Source organism: Cheilinus undulatus, linkage group 18 (genome assembly GCF_018320785.1).
Source record: "Cheilinus undulatus linkage group 18, ASM1832078v1, whole genome shotgun sequence".
In the NCBI taxonomy this organism is placed as follows: Eukaryota; Metazoa; Chordata; class Actinopteri; order Labriformes; family Labridae; genus Cheilinus; species Cheilinus undulatus.
Genome location: NC_054882.1, coordinates 24,033,544 through 24,047,077, shown reverse-complemented (window position 1 = coordinate 24,047,077; position 13,534 = coordinate 24,033,544). Strand labels below are relative to the sequence as shown.

The following is a 13,534-nucleotide window of genomic DNA, read 5'->3' as shown; positions in this document are numbered from 1 at the left end:
CGTCACGTTGCCGCCTGTTTGCGTCCGCACGCTGCCGCCTGGACGCGCCTGTCATCTTCTGGAGGAAACTCCTCCCCGCAGACAGCGCGTCCTGTCGCCTTTCCAGCGCAATGGTCTCCTGGATCATCTCTAGACTTGTGGTGTAAGTCATTCTATTATTACTTCGCATATGCTTCCTCTCAGGTAGATTCATTATTTATATCGCTTCATGTTCAGTGCGGGTGTTTGAGCAGCTCTGTGGCGGTGCATGCGCGGCGCGCTTTACATGCCCCCGCAAATTTGTCTGATATTGGATCAAAAACAGACGTCAGTGTGGAGGGAGAGCAGATGTCGAGGTGCTAATTTGTGAGAAAACGTGCCGAATAAGACTGCACTTTGCTGTTACATTAGAAACGCTGAGTAAGGCCTGTGTGGACCTGCTGTGTGTCTGAAGACATGCACTCTTTGTGTTTATCAAGTGGCTTTTTTATTTCAGACAAAGAGGTGACGTGACGGGATGAATAATCTATTACCCTCCAAGAAATGGTCACATGAGTCAGCTTCAAGAGTCAGAGGCGTCTTTTTCAGCCATAAAGCTAAATGCCACAGTGAGGCGAGGTAACAGAACAACAGGAGAGCAGCTATATGCTCTGTTGATGTCCCAGATTGGAAAAAAAACAAAAGGGATGGGTCAGCCTTCTCGGGTTACGATGTAAGACTTAGTCATGTAATTAGGCATGAGTGCATTAATGCTTAAAAGCTGGGAATTTGAATGAGAATTAACAATAGATTCAACGTTTATTAGTGTAAGTTATGGCTATTTTTACCTGCACAAAGTATGAATCAGCGCCATTGCAGAGCGTGTGGACTGTACCACAGCAGGCCCAATCTCTAAATAGTGAGGCAATTAAAAGTACAGAAGATCTTATTGCTAAGGCAGGACTACTAAATAGAGGGAAGCTCTAGCCGTTCAGCAAGAAGTTTAATGGGGTCATTTTGCACCCAATCTTAAAGTGAAGGGTGTAGCTTTTACCCCACACATGATATTTTTAGTGTCCTTGTGTCTCTGAACTCTGTTAGAGGTGCAACATGATGTGGGTCAGTAACTTGATCAGGTCGAACTCACAGCTGTTGCCTGGCTGTAGCACTTTCAGCAGGGCCCTGTACTCTGTTCAGCCAGGATCACATGTGTAAACACAACAGAAATTCAGAGAAAACACATGTATGCTAATTTTAGCTCCCGTGTAGAAGTTCAGCTCATTGGACAGGTTTGTTTTGCAAAATATGTCAGGACAAAGTCCAGCTTGGTTCATCTATTTCCTCTGGAAGGGATATTTGTCTTATTTACCTTGATCTCACCTGACAACCTGCCACTACAGACTTAGGTATGGAGGATCAGACAGCTCACAGACAAGTATTTGTTGTGTAAATATGTGCTTTGCATGTTGGAGAAAAACATGTTAAGTTTTCTTAACACTTTACAAGGATATATGAGGACAGAAAAGTCATTTTGCCTTTTTAAGGCATTATTCGAAATCTCTACCTTCACTCTTCTTTATTCTCACTCAGTGCTTTAATTGAATAATTTTATGAGCTTTTAAAAAGATTTTTACTTTGGGCTTTTAATGTCTTTATTGGGCAGACAGGACAATGGATAGGGTCAGAAATTAGGGAAAGAGAGGGGGGAATGACATGCAGGAAAGGAGCCGCATTCTGAATTTGAACCTAGGCCACCCATTTCAAGGACAATAAACTCTTTAAATTAGGTGTCTGGATAAAACAACAAGCCCTGGGGACTAGGACCCATATGAGAACACCAAAATTGAGAGGGGTATAGCTGCAAACCATACATCTCTGACGCTTTATATGTCAGACAGGGAGTGCCCTGACTTCCCAGTGTTTTCAGTCTTAGTTTTTTTTTTTTTTCAATTTTCAACTTTATTTATATACAAAGTCTGGAAGTTACATATATGATATAACCACATTGCAAACATTGCAGACTAAGAAACCTTTTATAAATAAAACAGAGAAAAAGATCAGAGATATAATCTGGGATTAAATTATGTATCAACCTGTTTAAGAAGTACTTACACAAACAGTAGCTCACTTTAGCTTTGTTAGCTTTAGCTAAAACTAACATCGTTACACGGGTTATGTAACACGTTATTACATAAGCCAAAGAAGCTAAGTTAGCTTTAGCAACGTGAGCTTAAGCATACATAGCTAAAGCTGATATAGCTACGTAGATGCATATCTACGCCTACAAAGCTGCTTTGTGAGCTTTGCATTTGCCATGTTAGCTATTTAGTTCTGTTATCAGTAGGTAAGTTAGCTTTAGCAACTTGAGCTTTAGCATAAGTAGCTAAAACTAACATATCTACGTAGATAACATATCTACATTGGCTTACATAGCTGCTTTGTAAGCTTAGATTTTGCTATATTAGCTATGTAGTTCTGTTATTGATAGGTTAGTAAGCTTTGCAACTTGAGCTTTAGCAAGTAGCTAAAGCTAACCTAGCTAGGTGGATAATGTATCTATGTTAGTTTACATGCCTGTCTTGTGCTTTGCTGTTAGCTACATAGTTCCGTTGCCCATTGCAAAGTTAGCTTTAGCAATGTGAGCTTTAACAAACATAGCTAAAGCTAACTTAGCTATAGAGAAAATATAGGTACGTAGCCTGCATAGCTGCTTTGTGGGCTTAGTTGTAGCTATGTAGCTATGTTAGCTACATAGCATATGCAGCTAACAGAGTCAGTAAACTACGCTTGCCGGGTTAGAATGTTCTCATGTAGGACAAGTTTTTTCCCCTGTAAGCAGACAGTTTACTCAGATTTATTAAATGATTTGTAGTTAAGCTTTGCAAGTCAGGTTTTAAACTTTTAACATCTGGTATCTTAATCCTTACCTTAACTCTAAATAGAAGTTTAATCTGATTTAATGTAGAAAGTTTTAGCATGTATTTCCATTTTGAGATATATGGCATCTGAGATGAACAGTCAGTGAAAGTGGCCATAGATGAACTGTCTGCAGCCAGACTGTCTTGAAGATCTCTGAGGCGCAAGGCTTTGTCTGATCTAAGGTTGTTACTATTAGGTTTGCATATATAAACTAAAATCATTATGCTGATCTTTTAATAAGAACATGTGTTTACCTGTTTCGTCAATGAAACAATTAGAATTGATTTTTGACAGCAATGTACACCTTTTTCCTAGTGATAGACATGCATCAAGGCATTTTATTTTACTCAATTTTCCTGTTAACAGCTGTGATTTGTTTTGTTTCTTGAGATCTTGTCTTATTTGATTATCTCAGAGTAGCAAGGCTTGTTTTCCCATGATTATTATTTGATTTTACAAGTAAATGGTGCAATATCAGGGCTAACAAGCATTGCTCAAGTTAAGATAAATGAGTGACTATCTCAGGCAAACAACCAAAATTCATCACTGGAAAACAGTGAAATTAAAACATAGAGATGCATATCCTCAAAGGGCTTCTGTACTGTGAGACATTTGTTTTTGGCACTGATGATCATATTTTCTCTCCTCCAGACTAGTGTTTGGTACACTCTATCCGGCGTACTCATCTTATAAAGCTGTAAAGTCAAAAGATGTGAAAGAATACGTGAGTACATGGTTGTTGTTTTTAGATATGAAATGTTTCCTCAGAAGTATGATTTAAAAAAGCTGCATGCGGCTCATTTTACTGTTTCATCTCATTCTAGGTGAAATGGATGATGTATTGGATAATATTTGCCCTATTTACTGCTGTGGAAGTGTTTACAGATATGTTTCTTTGTTGGTAAGTGGCCTTCTATCTGTTATGTTAATTATTATACAGACCCCTCAAATGGCACGGTTGACCTCTTTGTCTTTTATTGTAATTATATCACATGACAATCTGTCACCGATGTGTAAAGGCTGTTTTTTATCACGCTTTGTTTCATTATTGTGCTTTTTGTGGCAGGCTTCCTTTCTACTATGAGCTGAAGATAGCTTTTGTGGTGTGGCTGCTGTCCCCGTACACGAAAGGCTCCAGTGTTCTCTACAGGAAGTTCGTTCATCCCACGCTTTCCTCAAAAGAAAAGGTGAAACGTTTTTCCTTTGTTGCGTCTTCCTTTCTGCCATTCAAGGAAAGGCCCTGGTGAAAATATTCACTCAAAATAAGATTGCTTGTTTTTGTGGATAATAGGATTCACTGCTATCGAGAGAACAAAACAGCCCTTGTGCCAATTCACTTTTCCACTTTAGCTGTTAAAGATGTGTTCAGGACAGGGAGGCAGGAAATGTCATGTTGTTCCTGTATTCCTCCTTTCCTTTTTCCTCTGAGTCAGAAAATCCGTAAATTAGTTTGTGAGGGCAATTGAATCAAGCTGAGAACTATAAGAACAGACTGTCAACACAATGTATATGAGCTTCTCTTTGAAGGACACGATGTTTATGTTATTTTTGCTCTTGTTTTCAGGATATTGACGAGTATATCTGCCAAGCAAAGGACAAAAGCTATGACACACTGGTGCATTTTGGGAGAAAAGGGTTGAATGTTGCTGCCACAGCTGCTGTCATGGCAGCAACAAAGGTAATGCAGACTGTGGACATTTGCTTTGTTTTGACTTGGGGGTACAGTAGAGGGACAGGGTGGGGTCGTTGAGCCTGTTATGTTGTTTTTCAGGATGCTTGTGAAGTTTTGTTTTTAACGATCCAGTCACTTATCAGAAAGATGCTGTACTGTGTTTCATTATTCAGATACGCTCCATCTTAAAGCTGTGGTTCAAGTTTATGACACAACCCATTTTATCAATGCTCCATTACACATTGCTCCTGACTCTAAATGAACACCCGGTGTTTCTCTCTCCAGAGCCAAGGGGTGCTGTCAGACAGACTGAGGAGTTTCAGCATGCAGGACCTCGCTTCCTATCAGGAAGAGCCCGTTAACACCGCCCCCGGCACCAAGCAGCCTGCAGCAGCAACTGCACAGCATCGGACCAGATCTATGATGCGCAGCAAGTCAGAGAGCTACAACAAGGGTGAGCAGACATTTTTCTGTCTAGAGCATCAAAACGAGACTGACTTAATCTCCCAGGCTTAAGGTATCACCAAGCAGCATGGAAGCCATTAGGAGTGGAACTATTTAGTAATAAAAAATGTAACACAACACCTTAAAATCTAAGCTGTAATGGCTCCATTACAATGCTGCAACAACGCCTGATCATGATGTAGATTTCCTACTTCCTGTTCAAGCTTGTCAGAGCTGAAAGATATTGTTTCGTACCCTTGCTTTCCTGCACAGCCCCATAACCTTAGTCCTGCCTTCCTGTCTGGGGCAGGTCGGGGCCTCAAAGGACTGCCAGGCGAACCATCCTGTGATATAACTCACGTGTAGCTGGGGGGATTTGTTCCCAGTGTACCATCATGTGAAAACAGTTGTTTGTTTTTATCAGGATCTGATGCCTTTTTTTCTCAGCTGTTTGTAGATAAATTTAGACTCTGCTGACTAATTGGACAGAAACATCTGCACAACTTTTGATTATATCAGAGTTTATTCTTCCCAAGGCTGCTCACAAATTAATGGTTGTTCTCATTTCAAGGATAAGCTATATCATTAGTTATGTTTTAAGATTTTGTGAAGATACAATTTTATTGTTTTTATTTTGCATATGTGATAACTTATAGTAATAAAGACGTCCCCCACATCCTTCTTCTCACATATACCAAATCAAAACAGTGACTTACCCCAAATAAACATAAGTCCACAGAAACAATGACACACAAAAAATTAATATAAAAGATAGAAATTATTATATAGGTTTGTTGTGAAGAATGTTTTTTTTATTGATCCCAGGATGCCTTTGGGAATTATACACTTTTGCACCATGAGTGAAGTTACTGACTCAGTCAGAGAAGTCCTGCCTGTAAGGACCATGATGTACAGTGGATGATTCAGTGTCCACTTTTCACTTAATGTCATTTGTAGTCCCCTAAATTGGACCACCTTGTGTGGCATTAATAATCAAGATCAAAGTATGTAGTAGAAATAAGGGAAAACTGCAGAAGAAGAAGACCATGTAGCTTTACATAAGGACATAGCTCTTATGGGTCCCCGATCACACTGGCGTGATTTCATCATGCACTACTTCTATCACAAGACAGCATGAAAACAAAGCCACATTTTGCATTGCAATCACTTCGTGTGGAAAGCATGATCTTTAAGCTTTCTTTCAGTTTTTGTTTGATGTCAATAGACCAAGGAAAACAGGAAATCTGATCATTTTAATTTGATATAGAAATTAATGTTACACATAGGAGACAGTGGGTCATGCTGAACAGGACTGGCACTAGTATTTTTTTTTAATAATTTCAGCATATTGTAATTTATTTTTAAAAATGACAGTATATTGTTTCAAAAAGCAATTTTTAAAAAATCAATTTTTGTGGGGTGTTGTTTTTTGGAGGCCTTATATCTTATACAGTAAATTAAACTTAAAAAAGATATAGTTTTTATTTTATAAAGTTGAGGTAGTGCCAAAAAAGATTGTACTAAACATGAGCATGTTATACATTTTCTGAGTGGTTGATTTTGTCAAAAGAAAATTAACAAAATGGCAAAATAGCCGTGGACCTCTAAGGGTTAAACATGTTCTGAATTGGATTTAAACAGAATTTTAAAGTATAGAAAAGTTTCCACGGGATATTTAACGTGTAAAAGTCAAGTTAACCCAACTTAGATGTACGAGTAATGATTACACAAAAAATATATCTCAGTCTCTTGAAAACAAACAACAAGAAAAATTTTGAGCAGTTTTGTTTGGTTTTACGGTTTAGGGTATCATCTGAGCGGGTAGTAGGGTTGCCACAAACCCCTGGTCGTGCTATTAATGTCCAAAAGGCTGGAAAACTACCATAGTCTCCGGGCATAACACCAGGAGTGAAAAGGCCTGGGTAAAAAGATGCCATTGAGCTTGACCTTGGCTGCTGAGAGGCACACATATGTCAACATGTGTAGAGATGGCTTGAGTTTTCCGCCTCTCCCAAACACAGTGTAAGCACTGTTGCCCAGATCGATGTGAATTATAACCCATGCAGATGATATCTGAAACAGTCTGTCTGGCGTGTTTGGTTGTTGGAAGCCAGTTCAGCCTGTTAAAATTAGTAAAGGAATTCACTATCATTTAAAGATAGTTTTTGGCTTTTGCCTTTAATTTTCCAATATAACAATGAAAAGAGACAGCCCAACATGATCCATTTGTTTTTCTTCTGACTACAGAGCAAATTAGAGACCAATGCAAACATGTCCACTCCCAAATACTTCCACACCTCAACCAAACTGTGACCCCCAGCCCAAAACCCATTGGTCCATACAGAACAGAGATTTCCATTAGTGTTATAGTTAAAAGAAGCAGTGCATTTGTACAGGACTATTTGCAGCTGTGCATTTGTATACGTTTGTATTTTAGGTATTTATGGCAGCTGGGTGGTGCAAATGGGATGAACTCCAAATAAACTGCAGTATCTATACTCAGTACCTATACTTGACAAACATAACAAGCATGAACAAAAATCTGAGGTCTCCATTTCTTGCAGGTTTTGCTCTTTGTTAATAGTTTTTAAATGTTTCTTTCATTAAATCTGTCCTTTTAGAATATTGTAAAAAAGTGGCAGCAAAGAGAAACTATCAAACAGACTTACAAACAAACTCAAATAAACTAAAGTCATGTGAAACAATTACAGAAGGTCTAAAGTATGTATCTTTTTTAACAGACATTGAGCTCTCCTAATGAATTTATTGCCAATTCTGGTCTTTCTTGAGAATATTTAAAATATTTCCTATGAGAAATGTGTCTGTTGAGATTCTCTTCACATTTTTTTAACTCAGTTTGAACAATGCTGACAAGTAAATGCTTTAGTTTTCTCCTGACATCATATTACATAACATAACAAGCCGATGTAATCGTGCAGAAGAACAGATGGGCTTAATATGTAAAGGCTTGTTTGTTATGTAGCAAATTGGTTCCAGCTTACAATAACATCCCATTTCCCCTCTGTTTTGTAGTCTGTAGAATGATAATGCATTACGTTGTGACTTTTAAAATCCCAGCTGGCTGAAGTAGTATGCCAAGATAAAGCAACAACACAGAAATGATGTAATACTCAATGCAATAAGCCGAAGGCAAGGTTTTCTTATTGTTTATCCCTTCCGTCAACCCTTTTCATGATACAGAGAAGGATTTTGACATGACTGACTATGAGGTGTTGGGGCTGGACCAGTTTGACTCCAAGAGCTCGCTGTCACAGACCCCTTCCCCCTCTGAGTCCGAGTCCACTCCCATTACGTTCTCGCTGACGCCCCAGTCCTCCCCACCCTCCACGCCCTCTCCACCTCCCTCTCCTCCAGTTCCAGAGCCCCCTGAGGAGGTTGAAAGAGGGGTGCAGGTGACATCAGGCTCTCCACAACTCAGGCTGATAAAGAGGAAGGCTCCAGAGGTACACCGCCTCAGCTCAGCTGTTGCCTGACTCCAATTGCCCCTTGAGAGTGGTGATCTACTCACCCGTTTACTAATTTCTACTTAAACACATCACCATGATTCAGATGTGCTGGAACCGTGGAAAGTCTGGCTGCTAACAGGATTTCTGCACGAGTGAAGCTGAGTCATGTATTAACTTCAGTAGATTTATTGTCAGCGCTCATGAATATGTGATCTTGCAGTTGCTCACGTGTTTGGAAATGTGGCATGGGAAACATCCAAACATGGCTGACACGATGGTGTGGGTTGACTTTCAGTGTTTTCACCTCAGACAATAACAACCTATTATAATGTTATGAAACTCTTCTGCATAATTAATGGACTTTCATTATGCAGAACTATATTGGTTTGGTAAAGTCATGCCCAACAGAATGAAATTGCACTGCCTGAGGCTAACACCTGGACTATTTATTATTCTCATTGTTAACAAATCCCCAAAAAACACCAATTGATTTGATAATGTAGACACACTCTAAAGAAATCTCTTTAAAGCGGTGAATCTGTGCACTGTTTTTTATAACCAAATGTGTATTAGACTGACAGTGAAGTCTGACAGTTGATACTTGTTTTAAAAAAATTCAGTGCCCAGCTCTTTTTGGAAATAATTGATTTCTTTTAAAAAATGTGAAAGTTTCAGCAAGATTCTCCAAAAATTATTTTTTTTTTTTTTTTTTTTTTTTTTTAACAAATGAAAGAATAATGAGTATTTTGATCAATGTTTACAAAAATTCCCACACAACTTTCAAAAAACTCCAGTGAAATTTTCTAAAAATTTCTGACGAGAGTCTTGGACAAATTTTTGACAGAATTTCCCAAAAATTCAAGATTCTCCCCCAAAAAGATTGAATGAATTGTGAGTAAAGTTTCAGAAAAACTGACAAAAGATTTCAAATTTTTCAGTGAGCACTTTAAAATCTTTCTGATTAAAATGTCTAATCCTCGACAGAGATTGTACCATAAAAACAATCCCAAAAGATTTTTTTTCTAGTTTATCAAAATTTTGAAAAATGAACAACAAAGTTCCTGAAAAGTTTCGATGATTTCCAGTGAAAGTTTGGGAGAATTTACTGTAAAAGTTTTTCAACAAACTTGTAACAAAATTTGTCAAAGAAAACTATGATTTTCTCCTAACGAATTCAAAGAATACTGATTCAAGTTTCCAGAGACAGTCAGAAAAGATTTTGAACAATTCTGACTGGAATTTTAAAAATTACCTACAAATAAGTTTTCAAAACATTTCTGATGAGAGTTCAAACAAATTTTTGACAGAATTTCCCCAAAATTCAAGACTCTTTCCTCCAAAGCATTTAGGGATTTTTACTAAATTTTACAGAGATTTTCACAAAAGTTTCGATAAAAGTCAAACAAAATATTCCAAGTTTTATAGTAAACTGTTTTAGATATTTCTGTTTAAAGTTTCCAACAGTTATTTTAATGCATTTTTACAAATAATATCTCAGAGATTTTTAAAATTTCTTTAAGTTTCCAATTTCTTTTTTTTTTTAACAAAGATTAATGAATATCTTTATCAATTTTTACAAGAATAACCACTGAAGGTTTTGAACAAATCTGACAAAAGTTTAAAAGAATTCCAAAAAATGTTTCCAAAAATTTTTGATGAGACCCCCAACAAAATTTTGACAGAATTTCCCAAAAGTTCAAGATTCTTCCCCCCAAAGGATTTTAAGAATTTTGATAACAATGTCCAGGGATAATCACAAAAGTTTCAGAAAAATATCTGACTAAAGATTTCAAAATTTCTTGGGAGTTTTGCAATATTTCCAATCAAAATGTCCCAACATTTTTTGACAGAATTGGTCATTTTTTTCGCTAGAAAAAAAAATGTACAAAAGATTTATTAAAGATTTTTTAAAAAGAACAACAAAGTTCCTGATAATTCTAGAAAAAGCTTCCACAGTTTCTTGTGAAAACTTGTGAAAATTTCCTATCAGAGTTTCACATTTTTAACAAAACTCCAAAATTCATGACTTTCCCCTTACATATTTAAAGAATTTTGACTTGTTTCCAGAGACTATCACAAAGATTTGGAAGGATTCTGTAAAATGTTTCAAAGTTTCCTCTAATAGCTTCTGAAAATGTCTAACCCATATTTTCCAGAAGTGTTGACCTGTTTTTGTAAATTTCAGCAAATTCTCAGGAAAACAAATTTGACTGAAATTGACTTGAATTTTCTTAATTTACTCAAAAATTCTGATGCCTTTTTCTGAAAATTTTCCACAACAAAATGTAAAATTTTCTGATGCAAGATATGAAAAAGTTTCTTGAAATTGCTGCAGAACGCTTTGGTGAAAAAAATATTTTCAACATGTACGCCCTTTGTTGAAACCAAATCTGCTGTGGTATTGACCGTTGTTTTGGTCTTGGGATTTGTTGACAATATGAACATCCAGCTCTATGACTGCCATATTCACACTATCAAACTTACTGCGGCTAGACGACTAAATCTAATGTCTATGTTCTTTTTATCCTCATTTGCTCTTCCTTCCAGCCACCTCTTAGAGTCTTAAGGCCTCTCACAAGATCCCGGAGTGCTCTTTCCTCGAACAATGAAGCCATGTGAAACCATCCTAAAGACTCCTCCAGCTGCCTTTGCTGCAAGACGTGAAAACTCTGAATGGCCAAAAGCTACTTGACTGAAGCAGCCTTGCTTTGGGATGAGGTATTACCAAAGTGACCTATGATGACCCCTCTATATGAAACTATATAGCTTGTGGCTCATGATTTGGTTTGTGACATTGAGGTAGAATAATGAGTGAATGGGCTCCATGCTGATAGACATTTTGAGTTTGTGGGTTATTGATTATGTATTTATGTACAGTTTGTGTGAACTTCATCTTTCTGATTTGATTGTTTTTATATATCAGGTGTGGGTTGGCATTTGCATGTGTGTCTTCCCAGTCATTCGTCCTCTGTTAGTAAAACAGAATGTACTGTCACTGAAAACAACGGCTGGCATTGCGGGTGATGTGGTCACTTTTAGAGAATGTGTGAATTGCCAAGGATAAAAAAAAAAAAAAAAAAAAAAGGGGGGCTGTTTTTAAATCAATCTGGTGTAGAGACACAGCTGTTCAGTTTATTTCTGCACTAATCAATTAGATTATCAAGGTATCAGGAAATCAGACTTTACTCAAAAACAAATTAGATTAGACAAAACTGTAGTACAAAAGGGGAGACAGTAGTGACAGGATATTCTGTTATTTACCTCTCTAATAAAGCCTTAAAGAAAGAGATTTAAAAAAAAATATGACATTAAGTGTTTCTAACACAGATTAGTTATCATTAAACAATCATTTTGCACTATGTTTGAACTCTTAAATAACTGCCCTCATACTCTGAAACGGCCAAAAAATGACATGAAACAATAATGATAAAGCTACAAGATTAATAAAAGATAAGATTCATTGTTTCTTATATCTTCTGCGATTGATCAGTGTTTACTTGTGTGACGAGTAAAAGCATTCTTATCACAGTTAATGGAAAAAAGTCACTACAAGAGATTTTCCTTGTGAAGCAGACTGTTTTTGACAATCTACTGTTGAGTTTGTACGCACGCTTTGTCGCTTTATTGACATTTATTTGTCTAGCAGTTAAAGACCAATTCAGAAAAAGTCACTTTGAGCTGTAGCAGACAGATGTGAGAATATATTTACTGTGTGTAAACATGGCTCTTCCTCCATGTTTTATTTCACTGTGTCCTGCTCTACTGTTACTGAGCAACACTTAACACGACTATCTTACCTTCTTCTTGCTTGTTTTACTGTTTAGAAATCCATTTAAGTGACTTTATTAGTTTACAAACTCAAATTTAACTTATTAACATGGCGTGATGCTGCACTGTATGTTTGGCCATCCTGTCTTCATCTTTCTTCACTGAGCCTGAATCATAGCAACATTTTACACACTGTGGTGGTTGTTTTTCTGGGTGAAGTTGCGCAGTAGATTTTTAACAGTCACTTTTCTGCATCTTCAGCGGTGATTTGAAGTTTGAAATGGGCTTCTCAGGTACAACTGTTCTGTTTACAAGTCATTCACTCTGATGTAGATACACTCGTTATGCACATGAAATGTCCTTTTAATGGATAAATGGTGAAAAAATAAACAGGAAAACTCTGATTATGTGTTCAGCGTTAGTAGTATCAGTGTTAGTGTTGGAGGTGACATCCTGTTAAAAAAAACATGCAAAGTAAAACAGAAAAATGTGTTGCTAAGTAGCTGATTTGTATACTCGTGTGTAGACTGATGAACTCATCATTGCATGATGTTTGTTGTTAATTTGAAAATTGGACTTTGGAATGATTTTATGAAAGGTTTGTTCAACTTTTCAGATGGTATATGACTCATTAAGTCATTTTTGGTTGCTTTGTGAAAAGAATATAAAATGTTAAACTACACATTCATGTTGGCTTCACGTATATAAATAACATGTCTGATTTACAGATGAATCTTCCCCTTTGACTCGCTCTAAAGTTATCAAATCATCCTGGAAATTTTGTTCTGGCAGGCCAGAATGCCACATTACTTAAATTTAAATGTGATTATTCAAAATAAAAAAAACACATTAAATTGTTAATATCATGAGTTACGGTCAATCAAGTTCTTGTTGGTTGAATATTTCTGTTTAAATGAATTTCAGCCATTAAACACGATGTAAAACTTTCACTGTGTTATTGTCTTATTTCACAAGATATCAGGGGTGGAAAGTAACCAATTACATTTACTCAAATTACTTTGAGTAGATTGATTATTTGTACTTTTTGAGTACTTTTTAAAATCAGTGATTTTACTTAAGTAAACTCAGCACAAAAAGTAAGGAAATTTGTGTTTGGTATGTTACTCCTTTGTTATTAGAATGCTTGGCAATAGCTCTTATACTGTTGGAAAGCTTGGACATCTCCCTTTTGGTGCCACATTTGTAAGGAACATGCATTTGAGGGATGAGCAGCAGAGCTGAGTATGTGGGTTGCACCCATGAAAAACTGTTAAATCTTCTAGAGTTATAGTTGAGTACTTCTACT

General features: G+C 36.8%; 1 protein-coding gene across 1 annotated transcript; it reads left to right on the top strand.

The window, feature by feature from the left end:
* The first annotated feature begins 25 nt into the window (after positions 1 to 25).
* On the top strand, positions 26 to 13,175 carry reep1 (receptor accessory protein 1). Its single transcript, XM_041812944.1, has 8 exons — positions 26 to 142; positions 3,529 to 3,601; positions 3,702 to 3,778; positions 3,944 to 4,064; positions 4,442 to 4,555; positions 4,835 to 5,003; positions 8,195 to 8,457; positions 11,008 to 13,175. The coding sequence occupies exons 1-8, from the start codon at positions 111 to 113 to the stop codon at positions 11,077 to 11,079; spliced, it is 921 nt and encodes a 306-aa protein (XP_041668878.1). The 5' UTR covers positions 26 to 110; the 3' UTR covers positions 11,080 to 13,175.
* Positions 13,176 to 13,534: the final 359 nt, after the last annotated feature.

Bases quoted from the DNA above. Each gene is read 5' to 3' on its own strand.
- reep1 (XM_041812944.1), top strand. From the start codon at position 111: ATGGTCTCCTGGATCATCTCTAGACTTGTGGT. The intron at 3,779-3,943 runs GTAAGTGGCCTT...TTTTTGTGGCAG, and splicing joins ACAGATATGTTTCTTTGTTG to GCTTCCTTTCTACTATGAGC. The intron at 5,004-8,194 runs GTGAGCAGACAT...TTCATGATACAG, and splicing joins GTCAGAGAGCTACAACAAGG to AGAAGGATTTTGACATGACT.